General features: G+C 40.0%; 1 protein-coding gene across 2 annotated transcripts in view; it reads right to left on the reverse strand.

The window, feature by feature from the left end:
* THEMIS (thymocyte selection associated) overlaps positions 1 to 18510 on the reverse strand; it is an 82630-nt gene extending 64120 nt beyond the window's left edge. For both annotated transcript variants that reach the window (XM_030267857.4, XM_030267859.4), the window contains exons 1-2: positions 18329 to 18510; positions 6164 to 6322 (exon numbers count right to left, since the gene is read on the reverse strand). In XM_030267857.4, the coding sequence (XP_030123717.4) occupies positions 6164 to 6322; positions 18329 to 18419 (250 nt within the window). In that variant the 5' untranslated portion in view covers positions 18420 to 18510. The remainder of the gene's footprint in view (positions 1 to 6163; positions 6323 to 18328) is intronic.
* Between the last annotated feature and the right edge of the window lie 270 nt (positions 18511 to 18780).

Below are 18780 nucleotides of genomic sequence, written 5' to 3' on the forward strand. Positions count from 1 at the left end.
GCCTTTAAAAAAAAAAAAAAGGGGGGGAGGGTGGTTCTGGCTACAGGATTGCTGTGAATCTTTACAGTAGCAGAACCCTGTACTTTCACTTTGTAACTTTAGCATCACTCTTGTTAAATGAGACATAATTAAGATTCTCTCTGTTGAGTAGCTTTTAACTGAATTCATCACCAGATTGGGCATGTTTGGTTCTGGGTGTCCCATGTGGCCACTAGTATCTCTGGGAACTAACATGTCTGAGGGCCTGTCAGCAGCCTAAGCAGTAACAGCCTCTTTGATCTGATGCAGAAATAGTCACCAGTTATGCCAATGTCACTTATTTCTGCAGTTCTGTGTTCTGCCTTCACAACTGTCTGTACGCCAGCCAGCTTTTCCTGTGTGAAGTCAGTGCCCTTGTGTCAGTGCATTCTCTACATATATGTCCTCACTAGGAAAACCTGCAGGAAAACCTCCAGGCTTTTTCCTGGGCTGCAAGGAAGGCACATGCATGAATGTACAAAGTAAACGTGAATGCACTTTTCTCTCCCACTGATATTTGTAATGTTTCTCACTGCCATTTTTAACATAATTATTAGCAAGGAAGTTATCTACCCCAGTCCTAATAACCACTAGAGTGTATCATTGCAAAGCAACACAAACAGGTTCACCAGCATTTAGAAAGTATCACTGTGACAAAGCCCCAGTAACAAACTGAAACTGTGGAAAAGACAAACAGTGTTCTAGCATCATGCTTTGCAAGCACAAGATGGGTATCACCTCCTGGCAGTGCTGGGAGAAAACAAATAGGAACATTCTTCACTAAAAAGGATATTCCAAATACTTATGATGTGTCCCAGAGGCAGTAATTATGCATACCCATCTGTGATACAGTAGCAAGTATACGGCCCCCACAAATTCCCCTGAATTATACTGAAAAACCTCCATAAACTGTGCAAAAAAACTTACATTTGAAAATATTTGGCAATGTACAGGTATGAGGAACATTATTATCTTCTATGAGTTTGACAATAGTCTCAGGCTACTAATTTTGCTGGGCCTACAAAGTTATTTGGAAGGCAACTATTTCATCAACAAGATGATGAACATCCCAGGCTGGAAAGCAGGTGTAGTATGAAAGCATAATTATCAGATTTCATGAAAAACTAGACACCTGATTAACCCCTTGGCCCAGGCAGACTGGCTTCATCAAGGATGGGAGCAGAAGAATGTTTCCCTTCTGTTCTGGTAGTTTTTTTAAATTTTGATGACAGAATATTTGCTTAGGCAGGAGAAGAGCCACGTGGTCCTGCATTCTTAACTTCTGTATTGATAAGACTCCTAACAACCACCTCTGAGTGGCTATGAACATGAAAAGTTCCATTTGTCTCTCTACATAGAATATAGGTAAATATATAAAAGGCTATTTTGGTATGTTGGGTGGAAGTCACTGCCATATTCTGCCATGATATCCTCTCATAAATGCTCTTTTTCATACTGTATATATGTAAAAAGCAAAACAAAACCACAAAAACCACCAAACAATATTATCTGGAACATTCAGAGCCTTATTAAAATCACTGTGAATCAAATTGCAAAACCAAATGTTTTTCAAATCTAAGATAACAAGGAAACCTCCAGGAGGAAGAGCCATATGGTAAGTTTGAGATGCTAAGATTTGGACATTTTGAGGTCAAACAAAAATTTTTGTACTTTTTCATAAACCATAAAACGACTGCATCAAATTCACTCAGACTTTCCAAAGAGATCTTGGTGGACTGTAAGGGAGAAAGACAGATGGAAATTACAAATTTGGAAGAAAGTCCATCTGGTTTATCAAGATCTGGCATTATTGCTCCTATAGATATACTTTCTAAATACAATCTGCTCTACAATCAAACTGTACTGATGTCGAATGATTTGAGAAAAAATAAAACAGTCATGGAAGAAGAATTCTAGATATATATAATACTACAGGAAAATGCAACCATTCCACTCCATGAAGCCTCTGTACCTAGTGATGCTTCACTAGGTGAAGTGTCTGCCTAGACATGATACAATGATTAGTAAGCCCCAAACATCATCAGCCCATCTGTTCAAGAAGTTGACACAAAGAGAGTTTTAGAATCTGAGACAATTATTTCACTGGTATGGGAGAGAAAACATAACCAGAGGATCACAAGACTGAATGTGCTATAGGAAAGCATGTTTTCATAGAAGGATATTTTTACCACCTTTTTACAGAATAGTATATGTATATGGAAAGGTATGCAGAATAGCATCTATATATGTATACAGAATAGTTTTACTGGCTGTAGTGAAAAATGTACCACCCTGGAGCTTTATGGACTTCCTATATTCAGTCTTAATTAGAGTCCTGAAGGAAGGGAGTATTTTACTCTCTTTCCCCTACAGACAGCAGAGAAAACTGACAGACTTCCCTAGTAGAGTAGCAAGCAGCCTCCAAGAAAAAAGAAGAGCAGAACAAATAATCTTTCCCAGACTAGCAGTTTCTGTTCCCCAAGTAAGGCTGGAAAGAGCACAGTTTCTACCTTCTCTGGAGATGACTTAATTGCTATTCCTCTTTTCCCACACCTCCCATACCCACTCTCTACCTCTTCTGCTTCAGCATCCTTCTCCCCTCATCCTGTCCCAAAGGCCAGCTCTACCTCACCTAATATTGAGATGAGCCTTTTAATGCCTAACCCCTGCTCTTCCACAGATGTGTTGCATGGCCACTGACAAGTCTCCTGTCTTTTGACTTGCAGATGAGTACTCAAAGGGGCAGTAATGTTCAGCTATGTGTCTGTCATACCGAATAGGAATGAGCAGCAGCAACATCCAGGGACCTCATGAGAACAGCGGCAGTCTAGCAATGTTTTTTGCAGAAGAAGAAATACAACAGAATGAAATGTAATCATTTGTGCTGGCAAAAAAATCAGCTGTTGTGCAAATTACCTGTCTGCTAATTTGCTAGTAGTGAAAATTGTAGTTCAAAATGTGGTTAGACGTAGTCATTGAAGTGTCTAGAGTAACAGCAGACTTCTATTATTTTACCCAGTGTATGAGCACAGAAAGAATAGTCCAGTCCTCTGAGGCATGAAAAAGAACAAATTAGAATGAGGATAAAACGAAATAACACAGATAGTGAACTTGCGGTTGCAGCGGTTTCTCTAACACAAAGGGCAGATTAGGCCTTTATCACGGATCTGATTTGCCAGAGAAGAAGAAAAGGAGTTCTGAAGACTGCAAATACACTCAGAAAGACAAAGAGTGGGGCTCATTTAAGGCCAATGAGCCCAGTTCTTCACTCTCAGAGCTGCTATCCCCAGAGTAACCTAAATAGGAGCCTTGCTCATTTGTGCCAGTATGCACACAGTGAAAGGATACATGAGCCCAGGGCGTGCAAAAGAGCTCATGGCAAAGGAAATGGAAAAGAGCATCAAAGCAAAAGATTTCTTTGCATCAACACTGGCAACAGAGCACTGTACATACAATGTAAATACAGGGTCAGCCTTCTGGCAACCTGTGGATATTTTTATTAAGTTAAGTCAAAGGCAACGTGAAAAAGATCATCTGCAATTCAGTTCTGTGCTTCATTCAGGAGATGAGGGCAAGCCATGTTTCATGTATAATGTTTCAATTAGATTGTAGCACGTGTATGTAATAAAGTGAAAAGGAAAAAGGTCAAGAAAGAGCAAGAGACTGGGAAATCTTGACTCTGCAGAGTAGAATCATTCATCAGCTAAGAGCTAAACCAGAGAAATGACAAATGTATGTCTTACCAAATAGCTCTCGAATGTGTAAGAGTACATATACAGAGAAAAACAGGAAAGAGGTGCTCCCTGTTGGGCTAATAAGAAGTGCCATTATGCCCCTCTTCAGTGCTGCTGTTCAGTAATACCCATCATGTGGAGGATAATAATGATAAATTTCAGCAAAATGAACTCGGAATTTATTTTTCAAGTGAAATAACCCAGTTTTCTAGAACACTGGTTGGGAGAGTTCATAACTATGCATGAAAATTGTAGTGATTAGATCGAATTTGAAAATGTGCTCAGCAGGGCAACAGCATCCAAATGCCAAGTTGTAAAACTGATCACTTGAATGCAAATAAATCCTGATTCACCAGGTTCAAGCATTTGAAATCACAAGTTCTTCTGTTCTAAGAATCGGGACCTTCAACATTAATAAATTTAGGATTACTTTTATCACTCTGTTGTGCCGGATATTTTAGGATTCAAACGTTCAACCTCATCTGCCAATCAAGATTTAGAATATATTTCTATTTGTGTATGTATTTTAGAGATAGAAGAAATTTTAATAATATCAGAGAAACTTGGATTACAAGAAAAATACCAAGTATCTTGAGAGTTCACAGGAGACTCGTATTTCAATATCTCTAGATAGCCACAGATAATTAAAAGGTCTTTGATCTCTACGTCTGGGCCCTACTAGTGCTTGAAAATGGCATTCCAAAAAAGTATTTTTATAAGTGGTCATAGAAACCATTCTGATTCACAGGAAAAATGTGAAGGTAAATTGAGGATCTATTTGAGGGGGTGGAGAAGTTATATATACACAACTATTTCAGAGAGAAATCTGTATTTTAGAGATGGCAAATAAAGGCATAGCAGAAGATATTTTCTGTAGAATTCAAATGAAACGTTTCATTCCCAGAGACTTTTACATTTTATTTGTTTCGATAAGTGTGTCTTGTCTCTGTCTGCAAAAAAAAGCACGTTCCATCTTGGATACTGGCATAACAGAAACCCTGCACACGCACGTGCACACTCTGGCATACTCAGCAAGACTTTAGAAGAGCATCAATGAGGTTATTAAGTCAAGCACTCAAACACTAGAAAACTCTCATATTATGTTCCCCATGCAGCATCAATTTAATTTCCCATGTGCTTTCAGTGCTAATACAACGCTAATTAAATATTTAGGGTGTGGTTTTTTTGTACAAAACTATAGCCGCATTCAATCCATTAGCTAGACTGATGGCCAAAGTGAGTCCTGGGCATGAGCTCAGATTCTTGAAGTCTGTTGTGTTCTCTGTGTGCTCTGTACCGGTGTTTCCTTTATACAGGTGTCTCACAACTTCTCCCCCAGACTCCCTCCCACTGCCCTCCTCATGCAGTTTTCCAGCTTGCTCATGTCCTTTCACCATTACCTCTGCTGCCTGCAAGACTCCCAGCATAGAAAATGCCCTACTTGCAAACTTATGGGTGAGGGGGGTCTTCCTCTCTGCTGGAACCACCTGCGCCTGCCTCTGATCTTTGTATGGAAAGTCCATCCTTCTGTCCTGCTCTGAAGTCAAAGCTTTTTCTACAATTTTCTTAACATAGTTTCTGTCCTCCTCTTCCCACACTTGGGATACTCACATGGGATACACACTTCTCCCTCTGTGATTTATTCACTTCCCTGTTCAGTGCTGCTGGGCCCTAACAGTAGAGGAACTCAGATGAGAGCAAAATTCAAAAATTAATAAATATGACACATGATGAACTAGTACTGGGTTCAATGCTTGGCCAGCTCTCCGTAACAAGGCAACATGGAGAGAGGAAGATGTGGTTCAAGTAACAAGTCAGTACCACGTGTCAAATTTCAAGTCCATCCTCCAAAATATTAATATATTTGGATTTTTCCATAGAACAGTTAAAGAATTTTTTTAAATAGAAAAACACATCCATTCCCCTCTAATCCTGTTTCTAAGCATGGAGCAGCCACTCTGGCCACCACAGTTACAATAAATCATTAAAATAAAAACAGTATTGAAAACATTTTGTACCCATAATAATAAAATACAAACGTAGTAATGGCAAATACATTATAGTCTGAGAACACAACAAGGAATATTTCAGCTCAGACAAGGTTTGGCAAAGTCGTAAGCAAACAGAAAGAAGATTTTTGTTGTAATTCTTACATTGAGGGACTCCAAGTGTAGAAAGAATTACCACAAAACTTTATAGTACTAATCCTTTCTATCCAGGTTTGTGAAAGGACTGTAAGAGTTGAAATTTAAAACTAGTTGAATGTGTCTTGTATCATCTGATAAAACAACATTCTTGACAGCTGAGTTGTAACCTCAAATATCAATCAAGACAGCAAATCAATAAAATGAACACAGGTGATTACTTAGGGCTATAATTTCTCAGAAACATGCATTCATTAAATACTATACCAGGAAAGTTTAGTGGTAATTCCACTTTGGCTGAAAACTGGCTGACTTCATTATTCTCACAGATACTTGCTATGAGTTTATTAATTTTGAAGCCAATAACTTTAATGACTTCTTCTGTTGAGAGGGAGAATTCTTTTCCAAACTTCTCATAGACGGAGTCTGAAAAGAAATGCAAAAGGAAAGAAAAGCATTATTTCTCTTTTTATCACTTTGTCAAATGTCTTTACCTCTTTGACTGAAAACAAAAATAATACTTAAACTATAAGAAATCATACTTATCTTGTGATAATTAGCCTAATTTTCTCTTACGTCCTCAGAAAAGGGTCATGAGAAAAACCACCTTGTGACTTCAGTGATCAATCAGCTCTGTGGGGTTAAATGCATGCAAAGAGAGCAAGGTCTGAAGAATCTACATTTCCAAATTATTAGACCAGAATAGGCAGAGGTAGAGCATAGGATTACCTGGGTTTTCAGGAGCTGTCTCCTGAACCTGGCAGGCAGAGGGACTCAGGCACTAAAGGTGCTTCTGCACAGCACAGGGCACAGCATATCCCATAGGAAACAACAGACTACAGCAGGAGACAAAAACCCACAGACCCTTGAAGGTACCCAGGGACAGGACAAGGGACAACCAAGTGCAACCAGCATTTGAGCTTCCTGTGGTAACAGAAGAACAGAAGAAAGTACTAGAAACTGGCAGACTGGCAAATTAACAATGACAATGTTGAAATGTCCCATGTAGAAATGAGCATATGGATTCAGACCTGGCAGCAAAAAATTCCTTGTCTGTCTGTCATGTTCAGAACTTTGAGAAAAGGAACAAAGCAATCCAGCCAAGTGTTTCAGCACTTCCTCAGCAAAACCTGGGACTGTATCTTGTCCTGACAAATCGAGTCCTTCCTTCTCCATTCTAGTTGTGGCCAACCTTTACTGTTTCAGAAGCAGATGCATAGGGAGAAGAATAAAGCAAAAAACCTCAAAAATCAAATTATGAAGAAGAAGGAAAATTACTCCTGGTCTCTGCAGGAGATTAACAGAAGCTTTGGTGCATGGGATCAATTAACTATGTATGAAGGCAATGTAGTGAACATATGGTGTTCCATTTGTAGGTAGAATGGCATTGAACACAGAACATCAGAAAAGTTAACTTTAATACTAGCTTCCATTCCTGCATTTCCCCCCAAGAACTAACAAAGATCTGTCCTGAAGCAACGTGGACGTGCCCTTTCTGAAATCTCATCTCAGTTTCTTTACCCTTGTGGTGAAAAGAAGTTTTCATTTCCACTCCCAATGCATTGATGAGTGTATTTATTTGCTCTCCTACTAATATTGCTCAGCTACTTAAAATACCTTTTTCTCATTTCCATTTTTCCCTTCCCCAAAGGGTACTCAGGGTTAATTTTGTCCTTTGCTTTATCTCCTCTGAGAAGACAGATTTTCCTTCACACAATTGCTCTAAGCCCTTACTTATATCTTGTTCGGTTTGAAGTCTTGCCTTTTTTTTTTTAACATAGGTGAGCAGAATGGTATCAGGCAATGAGAAATATTTAAAACCTGACCTCTGGCTACAAAGTCGCAATCAATAATTGAGAAGGCCAGTACTGAAATATCATTATTGCTGTCAGAGCTCCCTTGCTTGAAGAGCAACACTCTTTACAGTTCTCCTTGTAGCAGAAGGGGGTTGGTGGGGAGAAAAAATGCTTTGTACTACCACTAGTAAGGATCATAGTATAGTATTTTTCATTTGCAGAAGAGAAGCTGGGTAGATAGATCATATAAATAGGGAATAATGGAGGCGTGCCACCACATTTTCCATCCAAGACATCAGAGACCAACTTTCAACAGCTTATCAATAGTAAAACATATATTACTAGATTTATTTGAAATAGGCCAAGATGTTGAAAGATTATGAGGGTGAGAGGTTGGGTAGATGATTGCTAACAAACTGAGATGATGATTGCAGAAACTTCATTTTTATCAATACTAGGATTTAGAAAAAAATTTAAAAATTAAAATCTGCCAGCCATATTTTTGGGGGTGCAATTGCACATACAGTATTGATTTTAATTACATATTTGTCTGCAACTAGATTGCTTTGGCCCTGATTTTAGCCCTTGCTTGGCGGTTTGCCTGGAATAATACAATGAAGATTACATGCAGACAAGAAAAATGTTACCTAGGCACTTGCAGCAAATATTTGTGCTGGTAAAAGGGAGCCAGGGAAAATTTCAAAAAGGATAATAAAAGTACTTTTTCCTTTAGAAGCCATGATAATTAATCATAAAACATTTTGAAAATTCCCACTTTGTGACAATGTGACCCTGAGAGATTTTACTTCAGCTATATAATGCGGACCCCCTCACACAATATATTGAAAAAGAAAATTTTAATTAAAATGCACTTTTTAAACATTTTTTTGCTGTTGCGCAACAATAACTTTGTTTTTCCCACTCAAGTTACAAAGAAGATGTAACTCTTTGAAAATGTAAGTCAAGTAACCTTGAAAACAGAAGCTTTTGATTTGAGAAAGATGCATGCAATATAATGCAAAAAAACCCCCCACAAAACCAAAAACCAAACCAACATTTAAGCAGAACCCAGAATAAAGCAGCTTATTTACAGTGATCAAACAATACCCCTAAAGGCTGTAATTAAAGGGCTTGTTGCCTTTGAAAGAACCTTCTCTGAAATGTTACTTTGTTCAATAAAAAACACATTTATATTTTTTCATAAGCTCATCTCTAGTTTGACAATCTGTGCTTTCAACCACCGTGATCAGATCAAAGAGACCACCACAACTGGTTCAATATCTTTTCCCTCCATCTTTTCTAAAATGTTAAGCAGCCACTCTACCATCCTCCCTAACATAAGTCCTTTATTTGATTTATTTCTCATTATAGGTACAAGAAGAGCACTTTTGTATTAAAAACAGCAATATAAAATATAAATGCAGTGAACACCTGAGATGGAGGATATCATTCTTATTGTCGGGGTATCTGACAGTACCACTGAGATAAATATTTTATAAAACAAGGTGAAACAATAAAATATCTCAGTAATACATCCCTTTTTCTTCCCAGCAGCTTGGAGCTCTATTGGCGACTGCTCTCAGAGTGAACGCCTCACTGATGCTGATAGAAACGACTCACAGTCAGGCCCGGGAGTAAATAGCAGTAATTCATCACTGGGATGGAACTCCTTTCTGCCAAATGCCTCCGGGCAGTTTAGCATGAAGGGACAGGGAGAGCGATGCAAACGATACAAAAGACTTGACTAAGATGGCACAGAGGATTATTCAGCAGGGGTGAAGCTCAAGCCCAGGCTGGCTGACTCCCAGTCTCACAGCCTGATACAGGGCGCTGCTAAGCACTTCCAAGTATCCCCCATTTTTTCTCTCTTTTTTTTTAAACAAAGACCAAGCTTTTTCCCTAACAAAACCAAATTACTTTGGAGGCCAAACACTAGGTATTGACTGCCTAGTCCCATGAGTTTGAATCTTTGAAGGAAAATATTTTCTCTTTCACGTCTCAGTAACACTCACTGAATTCATTGCAGCTGGCAGGCTAAGCAGTCTTTGAAAGGAGATCCAAAGAACCAGGAACCTGGCTACTTAGCAGGGAGATGAAAGACCCCCCACCCCACATCTCCTGAAAGACTAGAACTTTGTCCCAATGTCCTGTTCCCAGTGCTCTTTTCTCCACAATTAAGTTGTCATCAGTTGCCCATATGGGCACTGTCTTCACTGCCAGAGATGACTCTGTTTCAGGGGCTTTCATGTCAAGGCTCCATGCCCTGGTGCAGCCATTCAGCCAGAATTACAATAGCCTATTCTCCCCTACAACACAGCTCAGCTGAAATCACAGTTTTATTAAGGCTGCTGCAGGCTCTCAAAGTAATATGAAGGTCATAATGGATCTATAATTAGCGTCAATAAAAAAAGGTATAATTCTTTATAGGCATTATTTGAGGGCCAGCCAATTGTTCCGAGTTTATGCTCTTTAGAAAGAAAAGAGATCTATTTTAAAGTTTTAAGGAGGAGACTTTTGCTTAATCATTTATATAATTTTTTACTCTGATTAAGCAGAAGGAAAAGCAAACAATTTTTATGGGCAGACATTAGGTGGCTTTTTTTTTCAGTCAAATACCTCCTGAGCACTAAAGATGCCCAGCAGTCTGCTGGATTTCCCCTACTAAACTAAAATAATCTAATGCCTTGTAGGGAAGAGGCTGGAAATCATGCACAATGACAGGCAAAGAAGGAAGCGTGCCCCAGCTTCTCTCTCTAACCCCAGGCTGTGAGAGGAGCTGTAAACAGGATAAAACCCCTGAATGGCTTTTATCTACCCTCCCTCCCTAACCCCAGAAGGTGTTCCCCACTGAGAGCAGGTGAGCCCAGCTCCCCAGTGCCCACATGGTGCTTCAGATGCCCAAGGATACAGTGCTCATGAAGGCGGTGTGAATTTGAGTGGAAGATCCTTTGTCAAGTGACAGAGCAAATTATTGGGCTTTCAAGAAACTCTTCTCTCTTTAACATGTCTAAAGCAACAAAAATCTTTAGGTTTGATCAGTTTGGGACACAGACCTTCCAAAAGATTCTATGCAAAGATGCATCTTATCTAGATCATACCTACTTAGGCTGTGAAGGGTCTGATTTTTGCCAGCGCGAAACCATCAAAAAACAAAAGCTGTTAAGATTTATCTTTTGTCATATAAAGTCAAACTTTAAATGTCAAGTGCTTTAAGCCATTTCAATCATAATGGACTTTAAAAAAAATTACTTCTAAGATTTCTGATTTATTACTTTCCTGATAAGTTTATGGCCCTTTTTTAAAATAAATGCATTCTTCTGATTCTCATCTATTCAGAACCTCACACACTGCATGCGGCAGCAAAGCTTTTTGCATGTAGCACACACTATAATGGAAAGAGCAAGTAAAACCACAGCTCCCAAAGAAAAACCTTTGACCTTCTATTTGGGTTTACCCAAATGAGTCAGAATTACTACAGCAGTGAAGACAATGCCGAAATCTGATTTTGAACAGCATTAGTCACTGTTATAGCTGTTCATGATTTATTTAGTTTTATTTATTTATTTAATTCATTTCCTTTACAACGTTAATTACTTTGAATTTAATATGCTTATTCGCATATATGTTCAACAGAAAACTACACTTTGTTGGACAAGGTTTAGGAAGGCTGCTCAAACTGAGTTGCAGTTCAGATCAGAGTGTTGAGCACTTCACAGGTGCAGTCCACAACTGGAAACATGTTCAAGCATCTTCGCCTACTTAGATAAGAGCATGATGCCCCTTGTGCCATTTCTGTGTGTCCAAGGGAGCTAACCAGAAACAGTGGACCCGGACAAATGCCATGTTCCTTCATGAACACATCACCAGCTGCTTGAAGAAAAAGTTTTGTCACAAAAGCCCAGTTGCTCGGAAACAGTGTGTGATCATGGGCTTGTGTATCATGGGATGTTTATTCCAGGATTTTCCCTCCTATGCAATTTAAAATAGCTGTCCCTTCATCCTTCCAGAACCTGAGATTGTGAAAATTATCTTGGTACTTTTATAGGCTTTTTAGTGATTCACGGGAAGGGAAACAGGGCCCTTCCTGCTGCAGACCTCCTCCTCACATCCCTGTAGCCCAAGCACAGTAATAGTTGGGGATCTCTCTGCTACAGGACACTAGCACATTGAGGGAGCTTCAGCAAGTCAAGACAAGAAGTTGACCCCTGCATTGAGACAAACCAGGAAATTTGGGTAGTCTTCCTACCTTCTGTGCCATCCACATGGAGGCCCAAAACTGAATGTCAGAGAAAGAAAATCCCCTCAAAGGAGATCCTCAAATCAGCTTCACCTTGAGTGAAGCTACCCAGGGTCAGATTTTTCTCATTGTGTCTGGATGAGTCATTCCATTGAGGGCAGCAGTATGAATAAAATGAGCAATATTTGACCCAAAAAAGTCAGCGTTTGTTCTCACATCCACTGAAGAGAATGTTCTTTCTTGTTTAGAATAAAACAGGCATTTGAAGCAGCTTGAACAAGGGCAAGAGAGTTTCAGTGGTTTGTATTAATAGAGAAAATTTACCAATATGCTCCAACTAGTGACCACAAAAAATAATCCAAACTATTTGTTACTCTGGCTGTACTCAAGGCTCTTGCTTCTATGTGCTCTATCAAGAGGAACAGAAACAACTGTATTCAAAGGAAGCCACCCTTCCACTTTTTTGTATGTTTATCTATTTTTTAAAAAATCTTCTCTATCTTTAAAAAAAAAAAGACACAAATTAGTAAATGAAAGCAGCGTACCACAAGTTTCACCAATTTCATGTGCAGTTCTCTCTTGGCATGCACTCCACCACTGACAATCCACCCAGTAAATTCAGAGAATGATAATAATTTTTAATGATATTTCACCTCTAAGAAATACAGGCCTAATTATCTTCATCAAAGCTGTCTTATGCTCAGCGTCTGTTTAAATTATTTGTTGCTTTTAGTAAGAAAAAGTAGTTTTATTAATCCTGAAGAGGCAGTTTGCCTGGTTTATTCATATGTATTACAGACTGCATATCCTAGACCACATCAACTTATGGTTTTTCATACTTGACAAGGGAGAAGGATTTGTTCTCTCTAGGTTGGCTTAGAAACAGTAAAAAAAGTTCTATCCTACATGATCATTTTTGAACTGTTTAGTGTTGAGAGATATTGTCTAAATTGGGACTCTGGGCAGCTGAGTTTGGATAGATAAGGATTCCTTTTGCATTCAGTTTGCTTAGCTGCAATAACAGGGTTAACAAGACCTTTAGAACTGTGTTGATGGTAAGCAGACCCCATCTCTTCCTGAAATGCATGCTGGAAAGATGCTATTTTCCAGTAACAGAAGCAGAGAGAGTGAAACCAAAACTGCAGAGACAGTGTGCGAATGTGGATACGCAGCCAGCAAGAGGAACCATGAGTCATGCTATTTATAGTTGACCAAAATGAGTATTGACACGGAACAATTCACCCAAAGGGTTTTGTTTGGCATTGCCTCTCATGCAGCTGTTAGAGAGCCCCAAACATCTACCCAGAGGAAGAATCCCAACCTGTCAATTCTAAGAATCTTTAGATCCCTTACGTCTGGAAGGACATTAACTGTGGATGTACATCTGACCCCACAGTTGCCTCTTCCCTGTATTTTCTCCCTGCACAGATCTGGCACTTTCCTGAACCAAAGAGACTGGAGTACCACAGCTACAGCACGCTGCCTCACTGCACACCCAGCCTGCTGAGGTGGAGGCCGCTGGCTTAGAGTTCCCTTCTCCTCAGAGAAGGAGCACAGAGTTTCCTGATATGTTTCACAGTCCTATTGTAAAAGGGGGTATGTCCTGCAACTGCAATTTACACAACACACATGCTGTTTGCAAATAACTGAACCACAGAGCAGAGCTACAAACTCCCTCCATGATCTGGCAAGTCCCAACTCCTGAAGAAATAAGGAAATACCATTACTGATGCATGTGTTTAGGTGCGACAAGAACGGGAAGACTGTGGCTAGGCTAATGACAACAAACACCAACAGAATGCGTGCCTTGAGAGGTTCTTCATTTTTCACAATTAAATCTGGCATTTTTTACTGTTTTGCCACTGGTTAAATTAAGCCTGCAAAATATTAAATTCAATTACCCATAAAATAATTATCTTAGTATTACAAGAGACGTAATTTTTGCAACATAAAAATGAAAGCCTACACTTGCATGCTATCTGCAAAAATCAGTGGTCAGGGAGTACCTACCTCACTAAGTATCAATATTTACTAAAATGTTCAAAGAAAGATATTTGATCAATCAAATCAGTTCCCAATGGAATTTCAGAAATTTAATTTTTTAATAACATATTTTAATGAGCTATTAAATTATCATGTACTTAAGTCTGCACTGTAGTTCCTTTCTAATCAGTGCTGATTACCAAGTTATTTGTATCTGGCAGACTTGCTTTTATTTTATAATCATCCTTCCTATTCCCTTCAGAGATTTACCAGTACAGTCTGGTTTCTGTAGCAAGGACATTTCAACTACAGAGTCCAAAGCAACTGCCCTGAGAGGCATCTCTGGTATTTGCAGAACTACCATCTCCTTTCATCTGTGTTTCTGTTTTCAAACCAGGGATGACAATAATTTCTCTGCTTCTGTATGGACTTTCAAATATGATGGTGAAAAGCATTTTGGAAGCACTCGGGGCTCTTACTAACACCCCGCGTTTCTGACTCTGCAAAGTGTCGGACAGAGGTAGGTGATGGCTGCAGGCTACGTCTGACTATGCGCCCCACACAGCTGGAGCTGAAGCAGAATAGTAACATGGGAGTGTGAACAAGCACCCCTAACCTTGACTATTCTGCCTTGAGGCAAACTGGTAAGGCTTCATCCAGCCCCAAAGTCCAGGTGTAGCATGAAAGTCACTGATATCATTCAAGTAAAATGCTTTCCTCTTCTTCATGCCCGGAGCAGAGAAGGAAACAGCAACAGAACTTCCTGAGAAAGGTGTCTAAAACATGGTATTCACTACTAACAGCAAAAGTTCAATTGCCCAGAGCTTTTCTAGCTGAAAGTATTCCAGGTGGAAGCCGGGTCTATAAAGTCATGTCCATTTGCAGTTTGGGGAACTACAGTTAAATACATCACATTCCAGTAGTATCAGCAGAAATATAATTTTTTATAGGCCAGTAGAGAGACTAATGGTAGAATTAGTGCACACAGCATATGTTTTCTGCTTGCTCTCCACTGGGAACAGTAGCATGCAGGCTTGGGTCTGAAAGGAGAGACCTAGATTGTATTTGGTGTAACATAGATAAAGAAGCAGAATGGATTCTTTCAGGGTTGTTACCTTGCCAAAGGCAAGTAAATTCCCACTCTCTCCCTGGGGCTTGACTTTGCAGCTTCTAATAAAAATACCTCACCACATGGAAAACATCCATCCTCACAAAGCATTAAACTTTCCTTGTGCTTCTAGAGGTAGTGAAAACTTGTCAGGAGCTGTATAGCTAGTTTGCAAGTCCTATATTTATAAAATCATTAGACCTAAGTGCAGTGTGTGGGAAATGCTGCTTCCAATAGAGTGAATGGAGAGTTTAATCCCCACAGCACACAGAGCACCAGAGAAGAGCAATGAATCAATTACACTGTGTTGTCTTATTATCACATATCTTGCCGTAGCCTTCTTTGGTTGGCTGCTACAGCTTTGAGGTGACATCCCTAATGTATGTAATAGACCATTATTTACTCCATTAGCCATTCTGTGTACCTTGTTAAGAAACCTTGCCCTTTTTGGGGGAAGGTTGTGAAGAGGGAAATATATATTAACATTTACATATATAAAAACTCTTCCGATTTAAAATTCTTAGGCAGGAAAATTAAGTATCCCTGGTGATTGATTAGTTTCAAGCAATCACATGTAATGCTTTAACAGTCGATCCTCTCCCTTATTATCTGCAGTTTGTGCTGAGAATAGTTACAGATTCCTATGAAATCCCATTCCACAAAACCACTTAGCTGACCGGGCTGACTGTGTAGCCATTTGGGAGCTATTACAATCAGTGCACAAACGCTGAGATTTGGTCCCAGCAGCCAGAGCAATAAACCCATATTCCCTGCCAATAGACCTGCCATTAGCCACACTGTGATTGCTGGTGTACTGCATGGGGTAAGACAGATGAAAAAGGTTGGTGCAGGGGCACAGGGATCTGCCTGAGAAAGGACTGAAGAGTGGTTGTCCTAATGGAAACTTGGAGTGCTCAAAGTGGCCCGTTCTCCTGTTTAGCAATATAACAGGAGGTACTCCAGACTCTATTTGAAGCATTAGTCTTTCAAAAATGTAACATAAATCATAATGCAATCACAGAACAATGTTCACCCCAGCTGCCAGGTACAGAAGGAAGGAAAATATTCAAGAAAGAGAGCTCAGGGAAGGAGGGAGAGAAACGGAGCGAGGGCCTGGCCTGAGAAGACCTTTTGTAGCCCTAGATCCTACAAACCTATCAGGCACTGAGTGTCTTGAGCATCTCAATCTTCCTCTGAAGCAAGGAAGAAGAGGAACCCACAGAAGCCTGGAAGCCTACTACAGGACATCGGTGTTTCTAGGTACTTGCAAGTATTTTTTGGGATATGATGGCTGTAAGGGCAAGGAGCCAAGCAGAATATATCAGTCTTGCTTGTTGCATAAACCAGATACTCGTGCATGGCTGTCAGTGCTGCAGCTGCTGCGCAGGTGGGACATGAATAAGAACAGCTGAGAACACACCAGGAGCAGAGGACAGGAAGAGGTAGTGCTGCTGAAGACCAAAAAAGCATTGGAGCAGTCTGTCAGGCTGTCACTTTTTAATGCTAATAATCTCAGGTCTCTGGAGCACATAACACCCTCTCCCAAGGCTAATCAGCAGATAGTAGCCTTTTTCTTTCATATGTGAAGAGTTGCTGTAGAATGGTCCATGGGCTAACTCACCAGTGTTTTTCTCCTCAGGAAAATGGAAGGGCTTAGACAGCAAATAGACAACAAACTGAAATACGCTGGCTACAAAAATATACTGGTGTAAGTTTTACCATCCATGAGCAGTAGGATGCAGACTGTAGGAACTCAGAAACTTGCAGACAGTTGGGCTACCATCATTTTATCATAGCATTTTGTATAAATAAATAAATAAATAAATAAATAAATAAATAAATAAATACACATCTCACATTATTTTGTGTACACATGTATACACACATATATATATATATATGTACATATATCTACATGCACGAATGCATACAAATTGTTTTCATATCACCTTTGCTTCCTAGCTCTTTCAAAAGAGATTAATATAGTGGCTACTCCAGCTTAAGGAGGTGATCTTCCCTTTTTTAGTTTTAATTCTACTCTTCATCACTTAAGGTGTAATTTTATTAACAACAACCTATTTGTCACAGCTGCAGGACCAGTTTAAAAGACAAAATTTGAACAGGTCACATAGCAAAGTTCAGAATAAGAGTATTTTTTAAAGTTTCTGGTAATTTCAGCTAAGTTTATTTCCCAGAACATTTTTTCTATATATCAGTATTACTCCTAAGTAGTTTCCAGGGCAGCAAAGATGGGCAATCAGGAGCACATGGACAGTACTCTACCATCACAGATTCAATATGCCCTTTCCCACCTCCTTTCTGCCCAAAGAGGCTGTTGTCATGGAGGGGAAAATCGCCCACTCTGGCCACAGCTACTGATTGTCAATCAGACTCTGGTCACCTCCTCTTCTACTATGGAGCAGTATGGAAATATTTAGATTGATGTAAAGATAGATATTGTGGATCCCGAAGTGGGTGTTTGGCTGAAGCTGAAGCAGACTTCGGTTCATTTCATAAAACCCTCTCTGTTTTACTAGTTGAACCCAAGTTTTTCCCTCTCAGTGGCATGGAAGTGACTTTCTTTTTCTAAACTGATACATGGGCTTGACATGATATCTTCACTATCATTGAAGAAAATCCCATGCCAAAACTAAGAGCACATTTTTCCCTCTAATGCAAGCCTCTTTACCACCTTTCAAGTGTGTTTTGTGCTCAAGCAGAGCACTAAAACATCATAAAAATAGATCTGCAGCAGGAAAAAAACAGTAAAATATTACCCCTGTGTTGCTCCTGTCCAGCTCATACCAACCCCTTTGCATTGCTGTACACTTGAAATGCCCCCAAATAGAGGACAAAATTTCAGGAAAATCTTATGATCCTTCATGGTCACTTTCCAGACTACCTGTTTCTTTATTTCTGAGATAGAAGACAACTTTCCATGGCAGCCCCAGAAGTCCAAGATGAGTTAAATAAATTAACCTCTGTGAGGTGATGTGCAGTTGCTGGATTGATGGCTCTGTGTAAGTACAAAGCAAATTCATGTCTTATTCCAGTAGTCTTTCCAGGATATGATGGGGACTAACTGGTTTCTTTTTCTCTGCCAGTGAGAAGACCGAATGCACACCACACCAAAGGCATTTCCAAAGGCATTGCTAAAACATTTACTCTTCAGCTGGTGGGAAACTGCTAGGAGACAACTCCATGAGCCTCCTTCCTATGCCTCCCCCACATTCTACATTCCAGTCTGAACAGGGAGTGATGTCAAATACAGGCTTGCAGAGCCCTGACAGAAAACATTCGATGCTCACCTTGACAATAGATGCCTGACTGGATTTGGAGGACCCTGGGAAGGGCTCTGAGGTCCAGAGAATGAATGAACTTCTGCAGGGTAGCGGCCATGGTCCGGAGCACTGTAGCATGTGGGTTTGGCACAAAAAGACCAGTGAAAAGCTCTCAAGGAAGCAACACTTTCAGCCTGGTGCATGCTGTGCTTGAGAGCTCCACAGCAGCGGGAGGAGTGGCATGGGGAGGTACTTCTGCTTCCTTCCCTCTGTGGCTGCTTCCTCCCATAGGTGCAGCTGGAGCAGGCTGAGGCCGCTGGTGTCCCCATCAGCTGCTTCTGGCACCCACACACACCGAGGGCCTGTGCCAGGTTGGGGGATGTGGGAGGCAGCTGTGAATACTGGGCTCCAAAGGGGAAAGGGGGATCTGCTATAAAACTTAATTTCATTAGTGATAGTTATTGACCCTGTGAAAAGAA

The sequence above is a fragment of the Taeniopygia guttata genome, chromosome 3 (genome assembly GCF_048771995.1).
Source record: "Taeniopygia guttata chromosome 3, bTaeGut7.mat, whole genome shotgun sequence".
Lineage (NCBI taxonomy): Eukaryota > Metazoa > Chordata > Aves > Passeriformes > Estrildidae > Taeniopygia > Taeniopygia guttata.